This window comes from Apostichopus japonicus, chromosome 6, assembly GCF_037975245.1.
Source record: "Apostichopus japonicus isolate 1M-3 chromosome 6, ASM3797524v1, whole genome shotgun sequence".
Taxonomy (NCBI): Eukaryota; Metazoa; Echinodermata; class Holothuroidea; order Aspidochirotida; family Stichopodidae; genus Apostichopus; species Apostichopus japonicus.
In genome coordinates, this window is record NC_092566.1 from 13,560,001 (window position 1) to 13,584,792 (window position 24,792).

Here is a 24,792-nt window from a genome sequence, read left to right on the forward strand (position 1 = left end):
GGGTGGAGGCCTGCCACCCAATGGAGGGGGCATACCATGCATACCTGGAGGTGGAGGAGGTAGATTAGGGGGGAAGTTATGCATCAGAGGAGGTGGACCCATGGGTGGCCGTGGAGGAAGTTGTGGCAGATGAGGCTGTTGGTCCAGATTGAAGAAGTTATTGGAGTCTTGAGAATTGTTTCCCATTGAGGGGGGTGGAGGCAACGCTGCAAAGAAAGGAAAGAATAAACAGGTGAATAAAATAAAATGAAATATTTAAGTTTTTATACACTCAAAAGGCAGTTTAGATTCTCACAGATGATTCTCACAGTATTTCTGGCTCAAACTATATTGACAAAGCATCCCCCACCACTCAGACATTACAATATGTTAAGTCACCAGCTGCCTGTAAGTTATTGCCCTTTAATTTCCAGTGAAAACTTGAAAATTTTATAGAACTTTTAAAGTTTGTCAAGCACTTCTTTCAACATACCCCTGAAGCTTTTAAATACAAATTGTATAAAAATGAGCAAAAACCAAGGGACAAGTCTGCTCGAATAATTGGAATCGTACCAAGGTGTAACACCCTTTACCTCTTCAATTAATAACAATTTTCAAAATATCCATTCAGGGCATTTTTTTACCTGCTGGTAAGCCTGGTACAGGGTTGAATGATTGGCCCTCTTCCATAATCTTCTTCTTATCATCCTGTTGGGCAAACGATTTTCCCCATTTGACATTTAACCTTCGACCTCTGATGATCAGCTTTTGGAATGACTGCTCCGATGCCATTTCTGCAGCATCCCGAATCGCGAAGGTGACGAAAGCACACTGCTGCTTCGGGATGACACTTATAGACCGAATCTCACCAAACTGGTAAAAATGATTCCTGTTGAAAAGAAAGCAAAAAGATACACAGATGATAGTACATGAGCAGTGTAGTATACAATAATATACAATATATAATATATACAAATATATATATATAATATATAAATAATATATACAATATACAAAATGAACAATAAACCAACCAACGGGTGAAATTTGTATAGCAACAGTAACCATGGAGATAAACTTGCTTTCTGCTGCAATTTAATGAACCAACAGGTGGTAAGAGAGGCACTTAATTATTTAGAGCAGTATTCCCTACCTCAGATAATAAGAATTAAATTTCTTGCGCCAAAAAGTTGTGATTTTACTCTGTTAGTCTAACCGATATATAATCACACTTTTCAGCCCTGATTCTAACATGCAAAATTAGACTTGCACTTACTTCAAGTCCATTTCCTTGACCTTGTCTCCAAGTCCACCGACGTAGAGAGTGGTGATAGTCTTATCTTCCGGTGGCTCCAGTTTTGGCATCGCTTCAGCTCTTCTCATCAGTTTGTCCGCCACAGGGTCGCTGGTCCCATAAAATCTGTCCTTGATGTTCTGATCCGCCAGAGGATCGTCGGGATCTGTCGGTTTCTCGTGCCTGACGACGACAAACAGTCAGACGAATCCTTTTACATTTTTAACCTTTAAAGTATTTATAAGGAGCTTGAATATCATTACAGTTACAAAAGGTTTTGGTGCATACATCAGTTATATTTCTACGCTAGTTTTTCCCCGTTGTAAATATCACAGCTGTGTTCTTTTCATCGGCTAAAGCATATATCTGACTCTGAACGACTTTTGAAATATATTCAATAGTCCATATTTTAACTTTAATTTATGGATTTTGTCATCACAAACATTCTCTAAATTATCTTGTTTGGATGACTTGATTTTTACAAAGTTGAATATTAATGTCCTCTGGGCTAAAGATATACTGGATATATCACAAACAAGACACCTTGAAGCATGTCAAATACACACTGCATGTCACTTCAGCTAATTGATTTGTGACACTTCAGGAAAGCTTATAAGTAATCTGACCTTCGAAAAAACATCTTTAAAACAAAGTGACTTTCGGTTTTCACTGTCGTTACCCTCATCATTCCATATTGGATGATACAAGAGTTTATATCAAAATCACTCGAGTGTGATCGAGTGGGCAGAATCTCAGATGGGGATCGAGTGGGTGGAGTCTCAGATGGGGATCGAGTGGGCAGTCTCAGATGGGGATTGAGTGGGCAGTCTCAGATGGGGATTGAGTGGGGCGAGTCTCAGATGGGGATTGAGTGGGCGGAGTCTCATATGGGGATTGAGTGGGCAGAGTCTCAGATGGGGATTGAGTGGGCAGTCTCAGATGGGGATTGAGTGGGGCGAGTCTCAGATGGGAATAGGGTGGGCGGAGTCTCATATGGGGATTGAGTGGGCAGAGTCTCAGATGGGGAATGAGTGGGCGGAGTCTCAGATGGGGAATGAATGGGCAGAGTCTCAGATGGGGATTGAGTGGGCAGATTCTCAGATGGGGATTGAGTGGGCGGAGTCTCAGATTTGGATTGGGGGCAGAGTGCTAAAATGTTACCGGATAGTCAATTAGGTGTGAGGGAAGTACATAATTAGACTGAAGACAGGTAAGAGAGGAGTGAAATAACTTGATATTCCCCCCCCCCCCCCCACACAAAAAAACATGATAACTTCTCCAGGAGACATTGATTGTCACTACTCACAAAATAAATATTTAAAAACCAAAAATCACTCAATCTCATTTTAAAACCAGCAAGAGATGGAGAAAGAGAAAATGAAGCTATTCCGTTTCAATGACCCACCTGTAAGGGCATTCTTCTCCCCTTTTGCACTCTCCTTTGACCCAAAAGGAACAGATGTGGGGCCTGTTTCTTTTGTAGTAAGGTGTGGTGCGAGCCAACTTGAGGAGCAGGTCACTAGGGGCCTGAGCCTTCCCTACAGTGCCTCCTGGCTGTGTGCCATCTGTCAGGGCTATCTGTAGTCAAGAACAGGATTATAGAAATGGATTTACCTACTGTACTCAGGTGCTTGCTCTAATACCCCCCAAATAAATAACAAAAAACAATAGCAATGCAATACAAAACAAATCCATATATTACCCAACCTTCTCAGTAAGCCATATTATCCAACCTTCTCAGCGATCCATATTACCCAGCCTTCTCAGTGATTCATATATTACCCAACCTTCTCAGCGATCCATATATTACCCAACCTTCTCAGTGATCCATATATTACCCAACCTTCTCAGTGATCCATATATTACCCAACCTTCTCAGTGATCCATATATTACCCAACCTTCTCAGTGATCCATATATTACCCAACCTTCTCAGTGATCCATATATTACCCAACCTTCTCAGTGATCCATATATTACCCAACCTTCTCAGCGATCCATATAATACCCAACCTTCTCAGTGATCCATATATTACCCAACCTTCTCAGTGATCCATATATTACCCAACCTTCTCAGTGATCCATATATTACCCAACCTTCTCAGTGATCCATATATTACCCAACCTTCTCAGTGATTCATTTACTACCCAACCTTCTCAGTGATCCATATATTACCCAACCTTCTCAGTGATCCATTTATTACCCAACCTTCTCAGTGATCCATATATTACCTAACCTTCTCAGTGATCTATATATTACCCAACCTAGTGCTCTAAGAGATATTTCAGTCATTACAGGAAACATCAATTATGTATTTCCTTGTCATTTGATTCACTGCAGATTCAGATTGCATGCCAGAGGCACATATGATGGTTTGGCATAGATCTAACAGCAACAGACCTGTTTTACTAAGTAACTAACCTTTCTGTTAATCACTGTTAAGTGACACATAGTAAGGCCCTATTTTCAAAGTGTGTATTTCCTTGAGGTACAAAACACTTTTTTTCCAGGTATGAGCCATTTGTATTTTATCAACCTATCAAATTAACACAATATAGTGGCCAAGATGCACAAAGATCTTGACAGTAGAATGAGGAGGGAGGTTGACCTGAAGGTGATCAGTAGAACGAGAGTGTAGGTGTTATTAGGGGACAGGTAAGTGAGGGGTGAAGTAAATTCAAGTCTTCGTTTGGCTGAAGGGATAACAAAGTCTAAGATTAAGAAGAAAGAGGTAGTAAACAGAATCATACTGGTCTAACTCACATCTTGAAAGTTTTACTACTGTCAGAATTTGATTTTGGGGAGTACTGTACACTGTGCAATTTAATGTGATGTCACATATATATGCACAACACATCAAACTATCACTATTTTTCAATGCTCTTTTTTCACTGATCAATGTAGTTAGGAACTCTCAACTGCCCAGTACAGTAAATTAGGATCCACAGAGTAACATAAAACATAGAATCAATGCAGAGCGGTAGAGTCAAGATATTATCATCACATCACATCAAAATATAAAGGTGAAACAGGGTCATATACCAACAACGTAAAGAGCAACCAAATGAATATTCATAAAAGAAAGGAGTCTGTCTTTACCGTTTTGCTCTTTAAGCTAAAAGCACAAATTGCCAAGAGGAATAATCACTCACTGAAGCACAAGCGCCAGTGACTCATATCTAGTGTCTCCCTCTCAACATTGTTTACAGAAATCTACCATTTATATATATATATATATATATAGTATCAAGAATTTACTTTTCACTCATAGATCTTTGTGAACTTTGGATCAATAATTTACACTTACGGGAAATGATTTTATTCCGTTCACATTTCCCTAGTAATTATTTGCTTCTATGAATCGGTGTTTATCAGATATACTGAGAATTCCTAGGTTTTGACCAAAATAAATCCAAAAAAAACCCTGATATGCACAGCATATTTGTGTTTGTATCTTGGTATGTGAAGCCAGAATATAGCGACAATACATGAAGCGAGACTATACATAATTTCAGCCTTCCAGTAGTTAGTTGATCAAAATACTGTATGAATAAGTGTGGAAGGATGTTCAACATGACACATTTAGCATACAGTATACAAAGTGGGTTTTTTCTTTCATATCCTGTTATGCTATAGTCTGTATTTAAGCATTGCACTAATTGAATTTCTATTACTTGAGGGGGGTATACATACATCTCTCTCCATATTCTGTGTGTAATATTCCTTGTTGACGTCGGACTTGGGCATCTCGTCTCTGATCTTGAGGGCGTTGTCTCTAACCTGTACGGGCAATCCTGTGTGAAGTCAAAATAATGAACCGGATTGATTAAAACACAAGTAATTTACATAATATATATACAGCCAGTATATATATGATCATTAATACTAAAATGTACACTCATAAGCATTTTATACATTATCTGATATTATACAACACCTAATTGTATTCTTGTCATTTGATTGGTCAATTGCTCATTGATTGCATGCAAAATCCGCTCTATTGCACTCTATGAAATAGAACCATGGGTTATACTTTTTTGGTAGCACTTTTTTCAATGGTACAGTAAGAGAGCAGAGAAACCTGTCTGTTCAAAACAATCTGTTGCATGAGTGCATTTTACCCATCTTTAATATAACATGTTGTATAAAACAAAGAATGAATGGTTTCCATTCGTGCAAATATTTGATTCGTTGAAAGATGTAATTTGTTCCATTCAACTCAGCTGCGCCTCGTTGAATGGAACATTCCATCTTTCAACTCATGAAATATTTGCACTATTGCACTCATAACCATTCATTATTTGTATACTATGTTACCATATATATATACTGTAGAGAATCAATACTTAATTTGATGAATGTGTCTCGAGAGGTGGAAAAAAATACTTCTAGAGTTTTTGACGAGTCTGCAACAAAATTTTTTTCGTGCACCACCGATGAAGCTCAACATGCACTGAGGTAAACAGCAAGGTATCTTAAACCTTCCCTATAATGCCATTACTGCTGGCATTCATATTAACAATGTGTTAATTCATTGGACTTCCATTGTCTGACAAATCATAAAAATCCCTAAAATCTAACATAGATGTTTGGAGTTGGGGAAGGGGAGGGAGAATTCAGACAATGTTTGCATTAATAAGGTTATATAGCCTAAAGAATTTCAAGTTTGTATGTAGAGGGTGATTTAATATCAGGTAGAGAAAGTCCACAGTTCTCACTGAATCAAACTACAAGAAATGTTTAATTTTCCCCAAGATTGGAAAAGGAGTTCTCTGTGAATCAATTACCCAACATCATTAGAACATTAGCCAACAGCACACAAACCAATTCAAATGAACAGAATTCTATATCACAAAAGAATAGCAATGTGCTAGTTGATAAAATCAAATGAACAGAATTCTATATGACAAAGGAATAGCAATGTGCTAGTTGATAGAGGAGAAACATTTAGCAACAAAAGATGGAAGAAATATACAGATGGTTATCATTTAATAAAGCACAAACATCTCTGTATATCCCTTCTACATAATGAAGACTTAACATACATCCTGTAATATTGATATATGTCCTGTAACATGTATGTAACACTAGACAGTAATGGACAAATTGCTGATGTCAATGAAGGGACATGTCAGCATCAAATATACCCCCTCCCCCCCCCCCCCCCTAAGGCATCATCCATCTTTGACTGAAAGGAGCAGAGGAATTCTGACAATGAGAGGAAGGAATCAGGACGAGAAATAGTGGCTAACCAGCAACATTCCTCATTACTGTAAGATCTGTTATAGCTTCAAACCTACCTAATGGCACATTCTGTCACTTACGAGCAGATACAAAAACTGAAAATCATCCTTATTGTAGACACTTTTGACATTGAGCAAAAGCTATGTATTTCTGTTATTTTGATCCATTTTATTAGTACCAAGTCTTGGCATGGAAATCCATTCCTTAGTTTCAACTTTGTTTGGATAACATCATTAACCTTCACCCCATTTCCGGCCTTAAAAGTCGTAGACTTTGTTTTATGGCAAATATTCACAGCTAATAAAATGGCTATAAAACAAGCTGAGAACCTGTAGTTGTCCAAAAGTATTCTCTGATAATCTGATCTGCTGTAACTTTTGACACTCATCCCCAGAAAATCAAGTTCTGCCTATAAAAAGCTGATAACATAAACTCTCAATTGAGTACATTTTTACAACTGGCAGTAAAATGTTCTGTACAATATCACTATAATTTGCAGGTTATGGAATCAGTGATTGGCTACTTTAGTGTACGGAGACAGTCTTCTTGTAACAGCTAAAGACATTGTTAACACAGTACTTGATATGACCAAAGGTAACAAAAAAAATCCACTCTTTTGTCAATTTTATGACAAGAAATTTGGACAGGAAAATGAGGGTATAGAAGGATGATAAACTAAGGAGGCCTTGAGGGTTATGTGGGTGTTTATTATGGACATCAGCTTTACAATTGCAATGATGTTTCCATAATTGAAAGAGACACCAAACTTTCCACTTGGCATTACACATGTTTGATGCAGATCTTACTGCACATAGTTTAGGTGTGTTCTTTGATCGTAACATCCCTCCCCAGCTTTATACAATAATTACTAAACGACATCAATTATATTCCAATACCACAAGTGGCTGATTAAATTAACCTTATAAGTATGTTAAGGCATAACCGAAGAGCTTTGTGGCAGGCTTGTTTGGACGACCCATGCTTGTAATTTGAGCACAGGTATTGCATGTCTAAAAAAACAAAAACAAAAAACAAAAAAAAACAATTACAAGAATAAACCTACTTGCACAGTATGACCACTAAGCAGGTAATGTACTGTGGACCTACAGTAGGCCTATCCATAATTGGCAATAAGCATTAGGACAGAAATGTTACCAGCTGACTGTACACCTGTGGGGTGAGATAATAAAACACTTCATACTGTTGGTGGGGAGCAGGGACTACAGCACATGGATCTTTTCAATTTCTTTAAGGACACAATACTAGATGCTCTATCAGTAGCTCTATACAGTAGCTCTATGCAGTAGCTCTATACAGTACAGTAGCTCTAGTTTGCATTGGGTTGTAACTCTTTGTTGCTGACTCAACCATGTAATGTTTACCCTTACTGTAACTGGATACCACTTCATTTTAGGTTATAAATTTCCTTTGGGTGCCTCAAATTAGCCAGTTGTACATGGATACAGAAACCCAGCCATCAACATTGGTCTATGTGATAAAGATTACTAGGTTGAACACCTTCATCCAAACAGTTAACTACACTTGTATTCTGTCTGTGAGATATCAAATATTTAATGTTCCTCCGAAGTCCGAACACACGGTTGAAGGCTTGATCAAGTCTAAGTATGACAGCAATGTGCAGTGGTGCTTAGAGTGAAGTAAATGTCTTTAAGAACAGATAAGTCTTAAGTTTCCTTAAGTTAACTTAACACTATTACTAAGTAAAGTATTAAAGGGATTGCACCTCCTAGTGACACTACTGTATGTCATCACGTGACAGATAAAATGACATGTTCCTCATAAGCCTACAAGTCATGATACTGTACCTCCCACATTGAACAAGATATGTGTTGAACTGTATGTGTAAGAGTGATTTTTATATTCATCTGAAGCATCTCCATCCCTTTAGATCAAGATGATGAGTACATTTCTCCTTAAAGGGTGAAAGTATGTACAGTACAGTATGTACAGTACAGTATGTACAGTACAGTATGAACAGTACAGTATACAGTACAGTATGTACAGTATGAACAGTACAGTATGTACAGTACAGTATGAACAGTACAGTATGTACAGTACAGTATAAACAGTACAGTATGAACAGTACAGTATACAGTACAGTATGTACAGTATGAACAGTACAGTATGTACAGTACAGTATGAACAGTACAGTATGTACAGTACAGTATGTACAGTACAGTATGTACAGTATGAACAGTACAGTATGTACAGTACAGTATGAACAGTACAGTATGTACAGTACAGTATAAACAGTACAGTATGAACAGTACAGTATACAGTACAGTATGTACAGTATGAACAGTACAGTATGTACAGTACAGTATGAACAGTACAGTATGTACAGTACAGTATAAACAGTACAGTATGAACAGTACAGTATACAGTACAGTATGTACAGTATGAACAGTACAGTATGTACAGTACAGTATGAACAGTACAGTATGTACAGTACAGTATAAACAGTACAGTATGTACAGTACAGTATGTACAGTACAGTATGTACAGTACAGTATGAACAGTACAGTATGTACCGTACAGTAAAGTATATATATTATACAGTACAGTATGTACAGTACAGTATGAACAGTACAGTATGTACAGTACAGTAAAGTATATTATACAGTACAGTATGTACTGTACAGTATGTACAGTACAGTATTTATGTACAGTATGAACAGTACAGTATGTACAGTACAGTATATACAGTACAGTTTAGTATACAGTACAATATGAACAGCACAGTATGTAGAGTACAGTGCAGTATTTACTGTATGTACAGTACAGTAGGTACAGTACAGAATGTACAGTATATACAGTACAGTACAGTGTTGTACAGTATATACTTCAACTGCTTTAAAGATATTAAAATGAATAACCAATTTCAATTCTGGGTATTTCAAGTTCTTACCTTCCATCATTGATTATTACTGCCTCAAGGTTTGCGTATCTTTCAACACAATTTTTTTTTCAAGAACTCAAAATCGATAAAAAATTCACAAGGGGCAATCCAAAAATACCACAATTTGAAAATTAACTGTGAAAGTTGACTTTGTCCCTCAATTTAAAACACACCCCAATCTCTCTAAGGAAAAGAACACAATTAAAACATTTGCCTTTGCCCTTCGTTGCAGGGCCCCCCGCAATCTACAAAAGGACTCTGCAGAAGTCGGACTTATATTTATCATGTTTTCCTTCGTTAGAACTCCATATCTGAACAGCCTAAAAAAGAGGGAATCCTGTCATAAAATTGATTTACACATTCTGAACACGTAGGCCTAGAAGGTAAAAACAATTTCCATACAGGAGCCACCATAAAATATAAACAGGCCAGAAAGAAAAAAAACCCAACAGGGAGCACAGAGGGTAGAAAACCAAGGGGTATACTTCACAAGAAAAGGGTCAGAGAGAATATGGTAATATTTATTGCAATCCTTCTGTTTTCAGACAAAACTCCTAGAAGCATCCTGTAAACAGATTATTGAAGAGCTTCACCAAAAAAACTAAAGTCTAAAATTAATGAATAACATAAATGGATGACCGTTTGCTTAGAGGACAGACATGATAACCTGATAGATCTACAGTACAGGAGGCAAGTATAAATATGAATCAAATGCCAAAGTTGTTAATGCACTGTATGCCCTGTCCAGTTACCTTCAGAAATGTTTTGAAAGGTGAAATATTCCACAATAAAGACAAGGACTCCTTTTGAGAAGTTCACATGCTGTGAGCTGTACTTCTTGAACGGGACAGGTTTGAAGGATCTAGGAACGGTGAACTCTAACGCAAGATTCATTAAAAGTGCACTTTACCAATCAAAAGCAATTTACATTTTAGATTAAGTAGCCTTTGAGAGCAGTGTCTTAAAGCAATATTCAGGGTTTATCTACAAGTTTCAATGACAGGATATCTGTCTTATTAAATTGTCTAACTTAAGTTAAACTCTGTCAGTACTACACAAATGAATAACTTATTTTTATGTCTTTGCTATAGAACTGGAAAATAGAACTTCTTCTTGCCCAACATAGTACAGTAGGTGTTGTTTACATATGAGAAGAGTATCACTCCCTGTGAGTTTTGAAGATAAACAACAAAACAAGAAACTGTTGGCTGAACTTTCTCTGTCCAGACATAAATATATGGTGGATTACATCACATAACCAACACTGTACCTACTGTATGGATGTCTTGCTGTTAACAGTACCAGGCTACATAAATACCAATTAAGAACATCTAGTTAAGAGCTCGATAACAGCCTTGCACTTTCACTCTTTTTATTATTGAGGAAAAAAAAAGAAAGAGATGAAACAAGTAAAGTGGTCTACTAATTAAGACATGAGAGACTAAAGGACACATATGGCACTTAAATACATCCGTAGCAGCATCAGGTCTGGAAGTTGTACACCATTAATATGTATACTGTGGTCTACTTAATATGACATGAGTGACTAAAGGACACATATGGCACTTACATACATCCGTAGCGGCATCAGGTCTGGAAGTTGTACACCATAAATATGTATACTGTGTGTCACACACAGTATCTGTTGGATATAAAAGATGCTTTTATAACAAAAAGCGTCGCCCATTACTCACCATATTCTAGGTCCAACAGACACGTCTGGCAAATATTTTTTATTTTGCTACACGTCTGACAAATTTCTGTCTTCTTGAAGCGCATTCTTGCCCCTGGGCACCACCGGAATATTGTGAAAGGTCGCAGGCAAATTTTACACTCCCTGCCATACTTTTCTTTAGTCTGTGGGAGGAACAATTTCAAAGAAATTTGTGAGAGGAAAAGAAAAGAAAAGGGATTTTAAGTGAAGTCTGAATGTCAAAGCAGAGAAAATTTTATATCGTCTTCTAAAAGTGAATGAAGGTTTTATATTTTGTTTCATAAATTGCAAGTGTCATTCTGTGCATATATATCAATTCTCAAAAATATTGTTTTTTATTGTATTTAGAAATTTGCACTTAATGTAAGATTATATAAATGTCATTCAGAAATAAAGTACAGTAAGTTACCAATGTACAGTATTGGATAATCTCTGATGTAGAGGAAAGGGCAACTATTAAGTGTATGCATGATACTATAGGGAAACTACTGTATATGGCAACAGTGCAGGCACAATTCAAGGTTTTCATGCATTGTAGAAGTTTTCTAAAGGAATATACACTAAGGATTACTTTCTAATGGCACAATCGTACCTTTCATACCGTACAAGTCAATGGACAAAGTGTAATATACTGTACAGTATGCCATTATAAGCTTTTGAGTAATAATCTAAAATACTATCATTCCTGTGTACATAAACTGCTATAATGTACATCTTTAAACCATTTTGCATAGAGTTTCGCTATGCCATACTGGATTAATTCCCCCCTGCAGTATGTCAAAATCACCAGGTTACCTTCAACTTTTTATTCCTCTAAATAACTTTTCTAAGTATTTTCATTTGTTTTAATATAGTTTGATGTCGTATAGTTTTGAAATACACTCTACACATTGTGAGTTACAGTATAACAAAGATGTATGCAACAATGGATTAAAATTATGCCCAAACAACAAAAAAGCTGAATCTAGATAGAAAAAAAACTGAAAACGTTAGAAAGTTGATCTACGGGGAAAAAATCTTACAACTTCTCACAGAAAAATACTCTCTTCACCCAGTCGAAAAGTAATTGAAAGACTTTCACACTCAAAAGAAAACACTTGGCAGGGAAAGTTAATAGGCACGACCGCATAAAATATCAATGAATGGTTGTTACAAAACTTCTCCGACCATTCGTCCAAGAAGAAATCCATCATGAGTACAATGAGACAGCGTATTGATCTGTGATGTATCCCCTCTGGCCACGGCAATATAGGGAATTCTCTGACGAATATCAAACAGGATATGCCCCTGTGCATCTGAATTGCTCAGGAAGAACATTTCCAACCCTTAGTGAATTAGGGGAACCAAGTTTGCAGAAAATTATGGCATTGTACAGCAGGTAGTACTACTAGTTGAACAAGAGGGCAAACAGTGACATACATCTGCGGCTTCTGGAGACACTGGATTTTATGAACCAAATTCACAGACCTGTATCAAAATGTACAATTAGAAGTCCTTGTAACAGACAATCACAACTTGGTTTGTTTTCAAGCATTCGGTATGTACTGCTTGACATAGTCTATGGACTTGTCATAAAATCAGACTTGTAACAAACAATCACAACTTGGTTTGTTTTCAAGCTTACAGCATGTATTGTTTGAGACAGAGTCTATGGACTTATCATAAAATCAGACTTGTAACAAACAATCACAACTTGGTTTGTTTTCAAGCATTCGGTATGTACTGCTTGACATAGTCTATGGACTTATCATAAAATCAGACATGTAACAAACAATCACAACTTGGTTTGTTTTCAAGCATTCAGTACGTACAGTACTGTTTGACAGAGTCTATGGACTTCATTCAATCAGACTTGTAACAAACAATCACAACTTGGTTTGTTTTCAAGCATACAGTATGTACTGTTTGACAGAGTCTATGGACTTGTCATAAAATCAGACTTGTTTCAAACAATCACAATATAGACAGTTCTTGCTGTTATTGTTGGATAGACAGTTCCTGAAGTTATTGTTGGATAGACAGCTGTTCCTGTTCAAAGTTATTGTTGGGCAGACACTTCCTGAAGTTATTGTTGGACAGACAGTTCCTAAAGTTATTGTTGGGCAGACAGTTCCTGAAGTTATTGTTGGGCAGACAGTACCTGCAGTTATTGTTGGGCAGACAGTTCCTGAAGTTATTGTTGGGCAAACAGTTCCTGCAGTTATTGTTGGGCAGACAGTTCCTGAGGTTATTGTTGGGCAGACAGTTCCTGAAGTTATTGCTGGGCAGACAGTTCCTGCAGTTAGCTCTAGCCTTTTGTACTATAAACAATATTCACAAACTGCCTGCCAACCAAACAACATGATCATTACATGATAAATTAATCTTACTGGAATGCAACACTTCATCAACAACCACTTCTAAAATATTTTGACAGAATTTTCAGAGCTCTGAAAGTCTAAATATCTCAACATCCTGTAGCTGATGAGTTTCTGCAACTGCTATTGAGGTACTGTACTGTACGGTAACAAAACTCATTTCTTGAACTTTCTTGAGGCTAGCGTCAAGCTAGAAGAAGATGTAAACTAATGCAGCAACTGGTATCATACTGCGAGAAAAGTTCCATACAGTACTTCCTTAACATAACTGTTTGTTACAAATGTCTCCATGGAAAACCTGATCTTCAAAATGTATTTGTCGAGGTATACACTTACACCGAAACACTACAGTAGTGCTAGAGCCTACAGTAGAACCTTATATGTGTATACATGTCCCCTGCATATGCCTCTTTAAAGTACACTGGAGCCATCCATTAATATTAAATACTAAGTGAGAACACTTCTTTATAATACAAGTAGATCGCTGTATCAGGGCACATTTGCTAGCTAATGTAGTACTACAGGTACAGTGCCATATCATGTGAGAGGTTAACGACTACAAGGTGATGTTTGTAGCATATAGTAAATTATCACAACCAGAAGAGTTATAATGCAAGGTAGGGAGTGGTTGTTAATATAACTTGAGTGAAATTTATGTAATGTATAAAAAAACAAAATAGCGAGAAAATAAAGAAATCAACAAATTCAAATGACCATGTGACAATGACTAAATGTCAGAACGGATTGCAATACAACCTAGAATATTAAATGTATGCTACTTTGTGGTGAATGAGATTAACAAACACTTTTCTTTTGGTCTACTTTCAAAACTCTTAAAAATGTTATTACTTAAATTAAGTACCCATGGACTGTGCCTGGTATTAAGAAATCAAAACTTGCTGAACAGTATGTTTTCACAGAAACTCCAGAACGATTGTAACAAAAGTGAACTGTGTTTTCAAATGTTGCGACATTTTAGTTAACTGTGTTAAATTCATTCCTTAAAATTGATCGAATAAAGTTCTTTTAAGTTTTTACAAATGTAAATGAAATGCATATATACATCTATAGGTGCTTTACTGTAGGTTGTTATAGGATAGATGCACACAGTACATGTTGTTGTTTGGATGTCACTTACTTTTTACATAATGTATCTCTTTATCCTTTGCCCAAGTAAGCTAACAAACCAGACACTGTAAACATTAAGAATCGTCATGGTAACAAGTACTATGGAGACATACATTGCCAGTGAATTCCAGTGAACACCTGTTTCTAATATGAATACATCTGTTCGGTCAATTAGTTGGTTAAGCTCTTTAACTGGTATTGCCTATTTGCTTTACTGAAGGATCATTTCATACACAAACCTACAGTACTGTAGATCTACTGTAGGTTTATAGCATGGATCATTCCGGGTAATTCCCTATAGAAAATCATCTTCCATTATGGAGTGGTTTCTTTAGAAACATTGTGCTAAGCAGAGTCTAACAGTTACCTACTGTATTATATTTGTAAATAACCTGCTTTTAGTACAATATATATAGTATGTACATATAAACAATATACTTAGCATGTTTTAGTACACTGCTGCAAACGGCTGACAGACATGACAAATTTCATCTCTCTGCCTGTAGATATTATATTCAGTTAACCACAAGATTCTTCCTAAATATCACATGACTTTCATAAATGTCACAGGACAGCTGTAAATGTCACATGATCTTCTATACCCGGAGGTACAGTACATTATACAGTGATATCATTTCTAGTACTGTCATGTCTGCCGAGCATGGAAAGTATAACTGAATCCAGACTGACTGTTAGAGTCAAGGAAAAATTCAACTGAGCTGGAACTTGTTTTCAAGAAGATAAAGACAGTCAACCATATGTACAGTACTGTACATAACAAATACTGCAAGAAATGCCAACCTACTAATACATAAAGTGTGTCTGCAAACAATTACTATCTCAATTTACTGACATAGATACAATCAAGAGTCATATCAAAGAATGGAAATTAATGCATATCCTACTGTATATTCAGTATCAGTATCTTCATGCATGGAATTGTACAGTAGCTACAGTAAATTGGATTCAAAAGTACACAAAGACAAATTTACCAATAATGAAGAAACGTCACAACTTGTAGGAAACACCATTGAAATATACATGGTAAACCAAACCAATTGTTAAACAATTTACATGTTCCAATGAGTTCTATGAGAAAAGAATAATTAATTTTCTATAGTCGGTCGTAATTCGATGGGTACAGTTGACATCATAGGGATTGGGGGCGCAGTGCTAAAGTGTAAACCAGTTTGTATGTTTGGCTGGATGAAGAAAATGCAACAGTAGATTGGAGACAGGTATTTAGATGAATGAAATCAATTGTGCCAAATAGTAAAACCACCCTTACACAGCTAAACACTATCATCCAAAGCAAGATTTGTACTGTATATTGTAGGAAATGTCACCTTCAAGCAACAATTTTCTTTTCAAGACTTCAATCCAAGCTGTCTAGACTGATGATAACTCCACTGTAAAATCCACACTTAACTGGCATTTAATGAATCTATCAGTCACTTGTAGGCAAGTGATATTACTGTCACATGATCAGGACAGTCTCTAACTGCTCAGTCAAGTGTGTATTAGTATCTCTCTAAACATGCTAATGATGGTTTGCCATTTATCTCTTCACTAGCTTCTGTACAGCATGCTTGAGAGCAACTTAGAATGTCTGGAACCATGTACAGTGGTTACTGCAAGGTTGTGATTAACATTTAGATGTACTGTGTAGCCTGAGATGAAATGTACAGTAATCTTAAATGTTTCAAAATCAGGCAAAAATGCCTTGACGTAATTAATCTCTGAAATTAATGATGCTACTAAAATAAGTAAGTTTTGCAAATAATTCCATGTAAAAGCCAGTGATAAAATTACAAAAGAAATGCCCAAGAGATCTGGCAGCAAGCAAAATGAAAAAACCATGTTGGGTCAGCAAAAACCTCTGTATGTGCAAGGGACAGAACTTGAAGCACATGCTAACTTGTGCTAGCATACTGTACATAATGACCCATAATTCACAAAGTACTTAAACTGTATTTTGGCAAAAGTAGTTAGTTTAGTTGCCAATAACATGCTTCTTAAAGGATGTTAAAAGTTTAATGCCTGACTGAATATAAGCAATCTGAAGCAAACATGAATAATTACGATGTCTCAAATTCAGAGAAAAGAAAATCACACTAACACAGATGTTTGTAATTTACATTAAAGGCAAAAGGGAGTTTTGAACCATTCCATATACAGTATGTTTTCACTTGTATACACCTTATGGAGAACTAGTTGCAACTAGCATCTTCTTAATTGTGCATGCATAAGAAACAGGCCTGGATCTTCATTTGGTCAAAGCTTTATATCCAAATTCTGCCCAAAGGGCCCACGTTTTAGCCTTCTGATGGAGGAACCATCGTCTAAAAGAATCTGTGGTACCAACTTTGAAGTCTAGTGGTTCCATGAATTTATTGTGAATTTATTTAGTTGTGAATTTATTTACCCATCATCATTGATCTTGGTAATAGCTCTATGGCCAGAAAAGACTCAGTTGCTGGTTCTGAGGTAAGTGTCTCGAAAAGTTGCAAAAATGAATTTTTGAAGTGAAATTTTTATTTTTAGGTGAATTCAGCTTTAAACCTGAGATAGTTGTTGCTGGTTTGACATTAAACTCTGAAGGTTTGGCAAAATATAACCCAACAAAATAGTTCTGAGCTTGTAACTTATTGCACTGAAAAGTTAGTAGTGTCCAAAATTGAGAAGAATCACAATTTTTATTGAGATACTGTATATGTGCAAGTTGTGCAACAGCATTTGGAGGCCTGTAACATCTGGACAACTTTAGTTAATACAGAGATAATTGTTTATGTGACTACATTTTGTGTATGATGGAACCATTGGGTGAAGTTACAACCAAGTTTGGAGCGGTCACCTGGCAACCCCTTGGTAAAATGACACATGAACCCGCTGTTTGAAGTTCCATCCCTCGCACTGCAAATTCTGTCCCTCCAAAATATTTCACAATGCTGGCCACCACTCTGTTTTTTTGATTTCGCTCTAATATAAGTTGTAGGTGTTAAGGGTATAATTTGTGGATACTTTGGAGTTTCATGTATACCACAGAAATTTTACCATCTGAAAACTAAACTTTTATGTCTCAAAAAGCAAGGGATGGAATTTTGACCAAATTTTGGATATTTTTTTCTACTTTTAGAAAACATTTTGTATCTTTTATTATGTTCTTAATTCATGTCTTAAAGGAATGAACATCAATATAAAAATGGAACTTGATCCCCGAATCTACTCTATAGTTAAGTCATTTTAAGCCAATTCCATCCCTCACACAAAAACATTTTAGTTTCTGACTTAAATCACCATTTTAAACTGAAACACACAATTTTTGCAATTTTCTTTTTTAAATTCATAACCTTCGATTACTTATGCTACAAACAATAGGTGAATGTTTCCTATTGAATTAGCATCTAAATTCAAGTTTGGGGTTGTTGACCACTGTCCCATCATCCTGTAGCAGTCAAGCATTACAGTATACCTCAATATGTAGTAGCACATATAGTACAGTACATACATATTAATTGTACTATTGAGGTTAGGATCAAATCACACAAGTAATTTATTAAAACTAGAACCCTTATGTTGGCTTTCAGAAGTCAATTCAAGACATTTCTTTTACTGTGTAAGACTGTACTGTACAGTATATCCTACTGTACATAGCTACGTATACAGTAGTCACAAGTTGGTTTGATTCAGAACCAAACAACATCAAAGTTGACCATCACACAAGTAACTTATTAAAACTAGAACCCTTATGTTGGCTTTCAGATGTCAATTCAAGACATTTCTTTTACTGTGTAAGAAAGTGTATTGTACAGTTTATCCTACTGCACATGTAGCTACTTATATACAGTAGTCACAAGTTGGTTCGATTCATAATCAACCAACATCAAAGTTGACCATCGTGCTTGCACAATGTTGAAACATTTTTGACACACAAATTTAATGTGTTTGATTGATTCATTAGTAATGCTTAGAGAGAAATAGTCATATAACCTGGTGTGATTTTCTGGAATAATATTACAGAGTATAGACTATGTGCTAATATAATCCTCCCCCCCCCCCCAAAGAAAACACTAACAATCATAATAAAATTATGGGAAAGGAAAAAAAAAGCTGTACATAAATAAATAACATCCTTTATAGGTAAGTTGAGAATGACCAGCTTGTGGCAGATTCAACGTTAATTGCAGCTACATTATAAGCTACCGTAACCGTATAAAAATGAATTGTAACCCTTGCTGAAGGAATGATTAAGAGTCCCTTCTTGCTTTCTATCAAATAATGACACCAAAGCACAAGTTCTTTACAAAGTGGATGCAAAGCTCACAGTAAATTATCGTACTGCATTTTCATAACTCTAGTTTGAGCAGTCAAGGCTGCATGGCTATGGGATGGAAACAATTACAATTTGAAGATAAACTTCTAGAACAATGAGAATATTAAAGAATAAATATGAAATATGAGATATATATATATACAATAGTAACAATACCATTCTGATGTAGGGATTATCACCAAGACACGTCTGACAGAGAATTGGGAATTCCTGTGAATGAGAGAAAGAAAAGGTTTGATTCTTAACCTTAAAATCTGAAAGCGATGAAGGAAAATTAATTCAACTTAAAGTGACTTTATAACTTTGAGTGGTAAAAAGAAGGATGAGCTACAAATGTACTGATATTATTCAGTAATATTCTAACATCTCACACTGTAGTGTGCACTTACCTGTACTTGTATATATGCAAATTACCACAAAGAAATGATCAGCACTGTATACAAATGTCTATATATGTCAAAGAACTGCACAGATGGTATAAGAAAGGCCCATACATACAGTATGGGAACGTACAGAGACCCTATAAGGGTACTGTATCTGTACGTCCACATAAATATGTGCTTGAGAGGCAGAATGTAATCAGCCGTACTGTAGAAAATGTATAGTTACTGTACAACTCTTGTCCTCACGCTAACACTCTGTCCTGTGAACCAGCTTTGGAAAACAATTGAATCTTGGAAGTGGATCTCTCCAATCGTGGACAAAATCAACAAAAGGCACTGTCACATTGCTCCAAAGTGGTTTCATGAAACTTGACAAGCTTTGCAATGAGTTTTACTACCATGGCATTACCATGAGCTGATGACAAGTATTCTACAACTTTTTTTGTCATCATTGAAAAATGGATCATTTCAAACATGGATACAAAGTTTTCAAGCCTACTGTAAGTAATTCTTTTACAGCTCAAATTATGTTTTATTCTATAACATGTTAGTTAGAGAATAGAAGGGGAGTAGAACAAGCCATATAATTGTTAATGCACAGTACTAGTGGCAATGACTTGTTACTGGAAACAGAATGCCAGTTAGGCTTTGTGCTTTCTCGCCATACAATTTGCTCAAAATTCAAAATAACTATCTGACTAATGTAGAGCAAGTGAGTTAAATTTGTCCAAGAATTAAGTGAGAACCACAAGAGATTTGTAGCAATCCCTTGCGGGCATCAACCATGTCATTTTACAATATAGAATTTTAAACAAAATGTTTCAATATCCAGAGAGAACAGTCTTCCTATGTGAAATATATAGACACATTTTACCAATTTTGAGCTAGCAATCCCTTTAATAATTGTTGAGAGTTACAGGGCATTGTCTACATACTGTGAAATATTTTAGAGAAAACGGCAACATTTTTCACCATAACCTTTGACCACTTGAGCCAGAATGTGCACATTTGAGATAACATGTTGACCCCTTGAAGCTCAGAGAGGGTAAACTAATCCCAGGTTTAACAGCATGTTCAAAGTAAGAGTATGGATTCTGAAGCAGATTTCATTACCTGGTTGCCAGGTATGTTCCATTGAAGACCTACTGTATAGAGTACCTTCACAGAACTAAACTGAACTGAATTTGACCAAACTATGTTCACCAAAAGAAAATTATAGCACTGAAGAATTCACAGATTAATTGTAGCTTTAATTTTGTGTTTAAAAGGCATTCAAACTTTGATGCCTGTTGACTTCACGTGACCTCTGATGTCTACCCTTTTGGATACGATTCTTGTACTCATGAAGCTGGATCTAGATACTAAGTATGAAGTTCAAGGAAGATCCATTTCTTGTGTTATGTTTTACAAGATTTTTAGAAATTCACTTAAAGTCTCAATACTCAGGGACCTAAGACAGGCTAGCCACAAAAGTAAAAGTAAGCCTACAGTACAGTAGGCCTAACGGTCGTAAACAAAAAAAGAGATTTGATTGGCGCATGATCTGTTGGGTTGAGCTTGTAAATTTTGACTGAAGTTTGTAGAATCTATGAACTTGTTAATAAATCTGTCCAATTTTATTCAGCTCAAAATTTTAATGACATATACTGTAACTCACTAAAAATAATGAATATTGATATGAAAATTGCATATAACGGTGTCATTTTCACTGAACTTTAGGTGCAGTAAGCTGGAAAGGTTGTAGTTTAAATTTGGCAAACACGTACAGGGACAAATGACCTTTTGACCTCCACCTGTTTCAATAGGGTCTTGTACACAACAAGATGAATCTGCATACCATGTATGAAGTTTAAAAAAATGTACTTTTTGAGTTATCGTGTTCACAATATTTTCAGAATTTGACCAGAGCTGTTGATCCCTGATTGACCAGTGAACTTCACAGAAAACAATAGGCTTCTTGTAGTCTATTTAACCGATCCACATACTACAGTAAGTATGAAGCTCATCCAAAGTTAACTTTTTGAGTTACTGTGTTTACAAGCTAGCCTCACAACCAGACACGTCCACACACAAAACGCCATCACCATCGCATAGCTTCCTTTTGCCTCCGGCAAGGAATCAATAAGCGTGCAAGCTCTGAGGACATAGCATCTGCTGTGAAAAGTTTACAGCTTATACTGGAGCTCTCTTGCAATTAGGTCCAAAATTGGACTGTTCATTGTGTTCAACATTGTGTAAAACAAGTCACATACATGTGTGAGCAAATGTTTTAATTCAACATGTAATCTTGAAACCAATGTAGCCTACTCAGTGAACTACTTTTGCCAAACTTAGTACAGTACAAGCTTCAACTGCCAGTGAAGCAATTAATGACATGAGAGTATTTATTGAATGTGTCCTACGAACAGTTTGCTCTGCTGCAGAAACGTTACTTGAGAAAAGTGTTCAAGTCAGTCCTTCCATCATCTGAGACCTACATTACGTAATGGTGCTAGACTAGGTGCTGGATTGGGTAAAATAACTTAACGTAAAGTTGTGAACGGAACGGTCAACACATCTGCCTGCTCACACATCCAAGTAATGTTTTGGATAAACAACGAGGGACAAGCTATGTTTTTGTCTGATTTTATCATTTGCTTGATTTCTGCGTGTCTGCAAAAATTTTAGCAAGAAAGTACATCATCACGAAATGACTATTTACTACATAATAGTAACAAAAAGAGACTGCTTAGACCATCGAGATTGAATGCATAGTGGGGATATCAATATTGTAATCACATCTGGGTAGGCTATATAACAAACAAATTAGGAAAGTCGACTCTAGTCATTGTATTGTAGTGAATAGTTGATATCTCCCACAGAATGCAAAGTACAGTATTGTGTTGGAAAGAATGTCTTGGTAATTTTTGTTCTTCATGGCGGTGAGTTGCAGTGACTCATAGGCCATGGTTAACTTTGGATGCGAAATTCAAACCGCTATTGTAGATGTACTGTAGCAACATACCTACTGTACAAGTTACAGTTGCGTGGAACGATTAATCGCGTAACTGGTACTTTACATTCACACACAAATTCTTCAAATCACGATGCTAGAAACTTACATGAGACAAATATTTACAATTATAATAACAGAAACAATTGTAGCACAAAAATTAAATGTATACTCACTGCATCTTCCCAATTTTGTCGATTGTAGGTATTTGCGCCTTTGCTGACTGCCATGGTTTGATTGAAAGTACTAACATGCAGGCTACGCAACTTGGTAGCTTCACTATAATCGGGATTTCGAAATTAGGCGGTGGTACCAAACTAAATCATGTTATCGTTCTATCGCTGCATTGTTGCAAGAGGAAGTGATGAAAATTAATTGCCTTGTCATCGATGTCCTATAAGAGAAATTTCTTCAGCGCATGCCTTGAACCTCAGCGGTGGCCTTTACCTCTATTCAGGCTTTGGAGGGGCGGGGGGGGGGGGGAGGGGGTCGTCTCCAAGTAAAATGAAAAGCTTAGGCATCAATTGGCGCATTCTGAGGCTTCCATGGGTATATAATCCATGCCGAAATATAGATCATGGCCTGGCCAAAAAATGCCAGAAAATCATTAACTGGGAGGCCCCATACTAGCAATCAACCGATATGAATCTGAATATCAACAGAAATGGATTGTATGTCTATCTATTTGGTATATAAGTCCATTATATATATTTCTTTCTTTCTTGCAGGAGCATCAACTGGAAAGAGGTCGGGTTATATACCCACGGGGAGGTGAACTGGAACGGCGCTGCCTTCGAATGTCCTCGAGGAAAAAAACATCATCTAGTAAAACATTGTCAGTTTCTTTCGTATGTACGGAGGAATTAGCAAATGTCATGGCTTAATTCACAAATAAAGGCAATGATCGGTGACATTTCTGACTGGATTGAACCATGGACGCCCGCAAAAAATAAGCTAGAAGGAGGGGAGGGATAGGGAGGGGTAGGAGGGAAGGGACAGAACCTGGAAGGGAGGAGAGGAGACAGGGAAGCGGATGGGATTCTGATGGGGAAGGAATGGAGGGGAATTAACTCCGGGTTTGCTATAAGAGGTTCACTGTCCAAAGAATTAACCAGCCATGGGTTAACAATAAAAAGAATAACTGTTTAGCCGGTTCACTGCTAAATTGTTTTCTACTACTAAGATTTGCCTGGGATGAAAGGGACTTTCCCTTCTCGTCCCCGGAGTACGTGCGCAGTACTCAGTGTGCATGGTGCGTGTGTGTGTGTCTGTGTGTGTGAAATGGGAGGCCCAGACCATCATGTTTGACAGTCAATATATCTTACTTTCGTAGAGTAATCTAAGAATGTCCCAACCATGTCGACAATATCTAAGAAATCAAAAACGTGCAAAGAGCGTTTTCTGCTTGCCAGTTTAACTTCACATGTCTTCCATATTTGACCACACGATATTCGGCTCAGGCTGGTTGTGTCCACAGAATAAGTATATGTTTGTAGATGCATACAGTGGCCTTCTCGAAATTCCTCTAAAATGTCGACGGTCGTTTCATTTGATATTGAAATGTCGACGTTACCCGTACCTGTATATAAACTGCACATGAAAGGAAACTTAAGGGGGCGAGGGAACACGTCCTTCTCCCTTTTCCACGCGGCTTCATCGGTGAATAATGATATATTTTAAATTATGTTTAAATTATGATATATTTTAATTTTTACATGAAATCCAAATTTGCGACAAAATATAAATGTCATATAAATAGGGTCGTACATGCACCACTTTTCAAAACGGATGTTTAATCGATTTCGAGACCGGCTTGCAGTGAACAACGTTTCGAAAAATAACAAAAGGAGCAACTTGCGTTATAATGACAAGTTGAAAACTATACGTTGTTATTGGTTGAGTGCATGGTCCCCAGCAGCTGCAGCAGTTTTAGATAGTTCTGTTTGCCTTTGTAGCGATTTTGAGATCAAAATACATGCCATAAAGAGGAATTACACTTACATTTCACTGTAATATATCTCAGGGCCCTGGTGGGGTCTCCGGAAGCTCAAGCGAGCTCAGATATTCCTTGTTCTCTCTTACGAATCCCCGGAAGCTGTTAGATTTTTCAGATATTTCTTGTTTTCTCGTAGCAAGTTTGAAGCAGAACTTGATGTCAGAAACATTTTTTATTTAAATTTCTGTGGCAGGTATCCCAAGTCCGGAAGCTGCAACGCTTTCAGACTTTCTTTTGTAACTTTTGTTAACTTACGAACAGAAATACGTTCGAGAGATTCGAATTTCATTGAAGGCAAGGCTTACATGTCAGCCTAACGTTAATCCAAATAGGTTTGTACGTAAGTTAGAATGTTTAAGTTTGCTTTATGGCAGCCGACTTGGGGCGGGAGGGTGGGGAGGGGGATGCCCTGGATATTGGTTGGAAGGACAGCGTCTGGGTCCAAACTCCCCG

General features: G+C 36.8%; 1 protein-coding gene across 1 annotated transcript in view; it reads right to left on the reverse strand.

Annotated features, from left to right (window-relative positions):
* LOC139969034 (pre-mRNA-splicing factor RBM22-like) overlaps positions 1–22,675 on the reverse strand; it is a 23,110-nt gene extending 435 nt beyond the window's left edge. Inside the window, exons 1-8 of the mRNA XM_071973739.1 lie at positions 22,520–22,675; positions 19,125–19,178; positions 11,131–11,293; positions 4,966–5,066; positions 2,679–2,851; positions 1,256–1,456; positions 624–868; positions 1–206 (exon numbers count right to left, since the gene is read on the reverse strand). The exon at positions 1–206 is cut by the window's left edge and continues 435 nt beyond it. Of these exons, the coding sequence (XP_071829840.1) occupies positions 1–206; positions 624–868; positions 1,256–1,456; positions 2,679–2,851; positions 4,966–5,066; positions 11,131–11,293; positions 19,125–19,178; positions 22,520–22,573 (1,197 nt within the window). The 5' untranslated portion in view covers positions 22,574–22,675. The remainder of the gene's footprint in view (positions 207–623; positions 869–1,255; positions 1,457–2,678; positions 2,852–4,965; positions 5,067–11,130; positions 11,294–19,124; positions 19,179–22,519) is intronic.
* Positions 22,676–24,792: the final 2,117 nt, after the last annotated feature.